Source organism: Lupinus angustifolius, chromosome LG09, assembly GCF_001865875.1.
Source record: "Lupinus angustifolius cultivar Tanjil chromosome LG09, LupAngTanjil_v1.0, whole genome shotgun sequence".
In the NCBI taxonomy this organism is placed as follows: Eukaryota; Viridiplantae; Streptophyta; class Magnoliopsida; order Fabales; family Fabaceae; genus Lupinus; species Lupinus angustifolius.
The window spans coordinates 10,964,894-10,972,786 of record NC_032017.1 but is presented as its reverse complement, the minus strand read 5'-3'; the positions used below and the strand labels follow the sequence as shown (position 1 = coordinate 10,972,786).

Here is a 7,893-nt window from a genome sequence, read left to right as displayed (position 1 = left end):
GTCATTAAGGAGATCCACTAGAGGGAGGAGAAGTGCAATTCCTAATGATTATATTGTCTTTCTTCAAGAATATGAGGATGGCATCAGGTTAATAGAAGATTATCCATTGAACTTCTGTCAAGCCATGAAAAGTTTTAACTCACAAAAATGGATCGATGCCATGAAGGATGAGATGAAGTCTATGCATGATAATGATGTTCGGGATCTTGTCGAATTACCTAAAGGTGCGAAACCTAATGGTTGCAAATGGATGTTTAAAACCAAGAGGGATTCAAAGGGTAATATTGACAGATATAAAGCTCGTCTAGTAGCTAAAGGCTTCACTCAAAAAGAAGGCATTGATTATAAAGAAACTTTCTCTCTAGTTTCTTCGAAGGATTCTTTTAGAATAATATTGGCACTAGTAACTCATTTTGATTTAGAGCTACATCAGATGGATGTTAAGATTGCGTTTCTAAATGGTGACATTAAAGAAATGATCTATATGGTGTAACCAGAAAACTTTGTGTTAATTGACTCAAAGTCAATGGTATGCAAATTAAAGAAATCCATATATGGCCTTAAACAAGCTTCTTGTCAATGGAATCACATGTTTCATCAAATTATCACCTCATATAGTTTTGAGGCAAATAAAGTTGATGATTGTGTGTACCATAGATTTAATGGGACTAAATTTATATTCCTGGTATTATATGTCATACTGCTTGCGAGCAGTGATATGATACTATTGCATGAGACCAAGAGATTTCTAACGAAGAATTTCGAAATGAAAGATCTTGGGGAAGCTTCTTTTATATTTGGTGTTCATATACTAAGAGATCGCTCTCAAGGTATCCTAAGGTTGTCACAAGAAAGCTATGTAGATAAAGTCCTAGATATATTTGACATAAAAGACAGTAAACCAGGGGTTACCCCTATAACTAAGGGAGACAAGTTTAGTCTCGAACAGTATCCCAAAAATGACCTTGAAAGATACCAGATGTAAAGATTCCTTATGCATCTGCACTATGAAGTCTAGTGTATGCTCAAGTTTATACACTTCCCAATATAACATTTGTCATGGGAGTTTTTGAAAAGATATTTGAGCAATCTTGTAATGCATCACTGAAAGGCATTCAAACTAGTTATGTATTACTTAAAGAGAACAAATGAGTACATGTTCACTTATCGGATGTATGAGAATTTAGAGATTATTTGGTACTTTGACTCTGATTTTTTGGGTGTCTAGACAGCAGACACTATACCTCTGGATATATGTTTTTTTCTTGGCTGAAGGTGCTATCTCTTGGAAGTCTGCTAAACAGACGCTCATAGCTCCTTCAACCATGGTTGCAAAGTTCATGGTTAGTTTTGAAACATCAGACCATGACATATGGTTGCGGAAATTTTGTCATTGACTTACGTGTGGTTGATGGTACTAAAAGACCGCCGATTTTTTTTTACACTAAGTCTATGGTTCTTAACTCCAACAATAATAAGAGTTCTACAAAGTCAAATTTTATTGTCATCAAGTTTCTTGTTGTTAAAGAAAATGTTCAAAATAGACAAATTTCTATAGAACATATAAGGACAAATTTTATGCTAGCTGATCCAGTGACTAAGGATTTGGTACCTAAAGTCTTTCATAAGCATATTGCTCCTTAGGATACCTTAGTTCAGTGAGAGTTTATATGTTTTATGATATACTTTGGACGTCATATATAATTTTATGTATAATAAATGTGATGATTTATTGTTCTATTTTGAACGTGAGTATTGTAACTATTGTGTTGCAATTAAAGACTTTGGATTAATCTCACTAAAGAATAAAGAAAGACCAGTTGGAAGTAGACATGTTTGAGATCACATTGAATGAAATTTCCAAGTCACTCATCCATATTTGATATATGTCATTAAGTATATCAATATGGTGATCATCGTAGTCGAGTCACGTTTGAATGTGATGAAGGTCATGGTGGTTCTATAGTTGATATATGAAATGGACCAGATTGTATTAATGAGAAGTCTAAATATAAATAGCATACAGATGTGCGCCTAAAGAATATGTTATATAATTGTTTCAGGAAAATATGAAGTCCAAATGAGAGATTGTTAGAAATTCATAATTTCTAATTAAGGTGGACATCATATATTTAATACAATTATATTAGCTATTTATTTTTGGTTACAAAACAAGTGATTTAATTAATGACAACTTATAAAACTGATAACAGATATGAGCTTAATGAGTGGATACCCAAACGGTTGGCCTATATGGAATAATGAGAACCCTATAAATTAACACATAATGAACGGTTATGGTCCCCAATACACCGAATCACAAATAGTTTTCACATCTCCCCATTGGAGAGAAAACGAAGGTCCCAAAAGGTATTAAGGATTTGGTTGAGGAAAACTATCATACCAAAACTCTCTCAAAAGGTATATCAAATGAGTATATTAGATATACAATATATCATTAGGATTATTGGTGCATTTTGTAATGAACCAAAATAATGAAAATGTATTGACCCGTATACTATTTGGACTTGTTTCCATAATGATCATATTTTGTTTAACTTAATTACACTTGTCATCATTCTTTATTTAAAATATCACACTTATTCGTCATGCAAGGGTAATCAATGTAATGTATATATATAAATTAGATGTTTTTTGTAGGTGTAAAAAATGGAGGGATAGTTTGTGTAATTTCACTAAAACTGAGGGGGTGTCGGTGTAATTTACTTAGTAATGATATATCATTATCAGTGATGTGGTCGTGGTTGAGTTCGTTGCAATGTGGATTGTAGCCATTGCAGTGTGAATTATTGTAAGTAAAAAAATATTTTTGAAATCAATTCGGTCTGATGCGGCCCAATGGAATTATGTTGTAGCCTAATGCGGCCCAATTGCAGTTCAATGTGATTGCATTACTGTCAGATGTAGCCGTATCATTGTGATTAGGTGTTACACCATAATTATGGTGTGATGCGATTGTAACGGTTACCGCAACCACAATATTATGACTGCATCATGTGATGCTGTTCGCAATTTGAATCAATAATCATTATATAAATTCTTTTGCATGTAACAAAATGACATGTGTTATTTGCGGATCAATTATTAAAAACAAAGCACAATCTTGTGAAACATGTCAAGTTCTTATATACGAAGGAAGATTTGTAGGCTTATTTAAACTTTCATTACTAAACCAGAAATAAAATCTGAAGCCAAAAGACTCAAGTATTAATTACAAAACTGCAGAACTGTGTCAAATTAATATCCCTGGAAGCCTTCTATTAGTGCCAAGCTTACAACTTCATGAACTTATGTCTTCCAAAATTGTAATCATGCAAAACATGTCACTTAGCCAACACGTCTTGCATTGTGCTCCCAAGAGAAGCACCATGATTCATAATGATATGAACTGTCTGCAGGAGAATATCTTGTTGTGCAGAGTATAACTCATCTTTAGGCTGTAAGAAGAAAGAGACATGAGATAAACATGGCAGATAAAAGGTGAAGTCAAATATGGTGGATTTGAATGAGAATAAAGATGTATTAAAGTAACAAAAGATGGCTTAAAACAGCACTATATAATAGAGAGTAAATGATAGAAACCAGGGTGCTGAACCATTGAAGTTACTTTCTTATACAAAAAAAAAACAAGAACTAAAAGAAAAGGAAAAGGTTCATGTGAGGAAGACCAATATAACTAGAAAGGACGGCTTAGTACCGCCACTTAGTGAGGTCTGAGTATGATAGATGTACACGAAGGATGATCCTCTATCCCTAAAAAATACATCCACATGTACCAAGCTAATCAAACACCACCAAATAACATAAAAAAGTTACTTTATAATTTTGTGATTTTTCTTTTTAAATAGATAGCAATTTTCCATTAGGTTGGGACACAATGAGAAATAAAAAAGTGGGAGGTAATCCACCTTCACATGTACACAGCCTTTCTTATAAATTTAGAAAATATATGAGATGTCCACTTAGTAAGTTTTGTATCCTTAATTGGTTATTGCAATTTAAGTACAGTGAGACGTCTTTTGCATCCTCCTTGATCAGTCAAAAGAAATGCAGAACAAGTTCCAAATCAAAGCAACATAAATGCAATATAAGTTGAAGCAAAGGCAACTTCATAGATAAGTATAACATTCACATATTGTACTTCTTACTCCAAACTTGAACACCCTATTTAATATGCTTGTAGGTAAAAAAAATTAGAATTGAACTCATTTGAGACAATTATTCCAAAAGCATGTTACAAACAACAAGGATTCATTGAAAAAGTAACAAAAATAATAAGGACAGTACAAGGATTCAGATCTGGGAGGTACCATTTGTTTGAGGTTGTATCCGAGAGACAATTCGGCCAATGAACTTTCTATACACGACAAGAAACAATATGGAGCATCTGTTCCTAAGAAAACCTTCGAATTTGATCTTAGCATGCTCTTCACGTCATCCGATATCTGGGGAATCTTGCTTAAAGACTCTATATGAAGAGGAATTTTGGTAACAATGGCGCGATATTCGGCACGGGACTTGTTCACTATAACCTACAATGTTGGCATGGAAAATAGGGATCTAATGATGATGACTGAAGCAGCAAGTAGATCATAATCTCACATCAAAAGCATAAGCAAGAAACATTTTTCTATAGAACAAGGCAAGAGCTATTGCATCAGTTTTTTTGTCATTAGTAAGACATCTAAATCTTGGTTTAGAAACCGATGATATCAATGGTTAGAACATGTAAAGACAACAAGATGGAGCAGAACATTGTAATGCCAATTATGCTTTACCAAATTATGTGAGCAAGCCAATAATGAAATCACAAAATTTTCTTTTGTTTCCTACATTTCCCCTCTCCATGATAAGCAACAAAAAAGGTGGTTCAGTTCATATAAAAGACTGTTGATTACCCAGTAGGCCGACCCTAATTCTTTGAAAGAACTATAATGACAGGACAACGTTGAGTCATCACCTAGTACGCTGAAAAACCTTCCTTCACGCTAAAGGCAAGGCCATGTCGCCGATACTCCTAAGCAAACGGCATGTTAACATTTTCCACACGCAAAGGTAATCCAATTTCTTAGCAATGTAGACTGCTAGACTAAAAAGGACAAGATCATGTCATCTATAATAATTACAGACCTCCCCTTGTAGAGATCATTCTCACCCCAGTGATTGCATGTGAGTGAGTCTCTTTGGAAACAATCATAAGAAGAAGGCAAAGGAAGCCCTCACCTCACTAGAAAAAAATGAGTTTGGCACTATGACTGGGAACTTCTCATCACTAAGCAATGATGTTGTAGTAAGACCCATTTCCATCACTTGACCCTCTACAGGACCAGCCTGCAAATTGTACAATTTCTCAGACACATCTTAGAAATATATAGGATTCACATAGGGTTGCAGTTAACTAATAAGTAATAAACTCATAATATATATTTTGACGGGTAAGGATCTTTTTAATTAATGGAGAGGAAGTACATTAAAAGTAAAGGAAAAATAATTTGATATAACATTTTTATCCCTTAAAATATAATGATATTTGTCTCCTTCAAACTAACTGCAAAATCAACAACTTCTCTCCATTAATTTGGGCTCTCGGATGTTTTAAATTTAACCTTGAATCATTGGAACAAAGCTCCAATAATGTCTACAATATTGTTAATATTATAATGTGCAAGTAAAAGATATAGACATTCCTCGAAAAACTGCAAATATACAAATGTCATTTAGTATATTTTTTCATTTATATTATATTTTTTTAAAGAGTAAATGAAGATTAAAATAAATGAGAGAAGATATAATGACAATATATATATTTTTTCTGAACATTTTTTATTCTATCTCGGATTAAATAGTTGATCGTAATTCTACTTTCAAAAAATATAAAGTTTCCGATGTTTTTATGAACTTAAAAATTAAAACAAGGCCAATCATTAATTTGCATCTACTAAAGCAACATACTTTTATAGTATCTCCAATTGAAAAGGGCTTGGAAAACTGCATAGATAAACCACTGAACACATTGCCTAGAATGTCTTTGGCTGCAAAAGCAGTAGCAACTCCTGCATGAAGATAGAAGGAGAACAACATCAAACCATTCATCCATTTTCTGCCTCCATCAACATTATAGAAAACCTAAGTAGGAAAGGGAATGATTAGTATTTTAAATTGTTGTTGCGGTCGTGATTGTGGCCACATTACAGATATTGTGATTGCAGCAATTGCAATGTGAATTATTTTGCGATTAAAAAATATTTTTAAATTTGATGTAGTCTGGTATGGTCGGTCCATTACGTCTTGATCCGAACCAAATGTAGTAATTCAATCCGATGCAGTCACGTCATTGTAATTTGGTGTCACGCTGCAATTATGGCATGCGGTTGCAATTGTTACCATAACCATAATACTGCGGCAACATCACATATTGCGATCCACAATTTGAATAACAGGTAATAATGATTCTAAAAACTTTAAGAATGTAAATTAACAATTACCTCCTATACCACCAACAGTTACAATAGACTGCACAGCCACACCACAAGCCTCAGCCAAAGCCACCATACCAATCAAAATTAGACCAATAGATGATATTTTATCTAGAGTGAGCAATTTCTCTCTATCAAGCCCAAATAATATTTGACCAGACAATGTACGTGCAAACACATTCGTTTTCCATCTATGCAAAAACCAGACAAATGAAAGTATCACTGCACCCCTCCAAGCTGGTTCAAGATATTGAGAAGCTATAGTTGTTGGAGCTACCATTACACCACTGAAAATCAAACTCAACTATATATCATATAACCAAACATGTAATACAAAAAAAAAAAGAACATGTAAGAATACCCATTATTAACATGTAAATATATATAAGTTACTAACAATTGTGTGAATGCTATGAAGGTAACTAAATATCTCACTGGATCTTCTAGGGCACCCCAAAAGCTTTTATCATAAGGAACTGGGTCCCATGATATGTTCACAGGAAATACAGAAACAGGAGTTTGCATTGCATATTTGTGAAATTTCCTCAAAATCTTAGGCATCACAACCCAAGCTATTAGAGTAGCGGTTAATGTAGTACCAACTGGAATAACTACCTCTTTAAGACTTGGATATGGATCGAGTAATTGTTTAACATATGTTGCGGTTTCTACCATATTATTCCAAGAATCAATGATATTTTCTGACCAATTACAAGCAACGTTCATGTTAGTTGCACCAGAACCAGCGTTAACATGGGTGCCACCATCACTCCTTTCTTTCCCAGCTATAGATGATGAATATGTTGGGCAATTCAACATGCTGATCATTGATGAAGTGAAAGGAAGAGTACTATTGAAACCAAACGTAGAGAACTTAGCATCAAGTGATGAATGAAGGGGAAAAAATACAAGAAAAAAGGAAGAATTTTAGGAAATGGACATAGTGTCTTCCCACTCTTTATAATCATCAGTAAGTGTTGATTGTAAGTTACACAAACTAATAAAAATATTATTATACTCAGGTCTTCACAAACAGAATGTAATATATATATATATAAATTATTGGTGATTTGAGTGGGTATAATTTACTATTATTTACAATTAAATCAATGTTTCAAGGTAATTTACTATTTATTTTAATTAAGCATACCTATAAGTCCACACCAATAGAAGTTGGAGTTTAAAATATATACACTATTAGTGTAAAGTTTTTATACTATCAGGAGATTATTTATCATTAATTTATGTTATATTTGTTTAAGAGACAATTATAATTAATATATGATTGATGGATAATTTCTCTAATAGTATAAAAAATATTTATACTGTGAAATTTATGCATGTTAGATGTTAAAAGTTGTCTATTTCAAAACGTGGCAAAGACTACATTGACTAC

General features: G+C 33.1%; 1 protein-coding gene across 1 annotated transcript; it reads right to left on the bottom strand.

The window, feature by feature from the left end:
• LOC109356252 (mechanosensitive ion channel protein 1, mitochondrial-like) lies at positions 3,311-7,400 on the bottom strand (the record flags this gene model as incomplete). Its single annotated transcript, XM_019599581.1, has 6 exons — positions 3,311-3,458; positions 4,332-4,553; positions 5,245-5,352; positions 5,974-6,074; positions 6,507-6,784; positions 6,895-7,400. Coding segments are annotated over 6 exons (1,329 nt in total), but the record flags the coding sequence as incomplete, so codon positions are not given.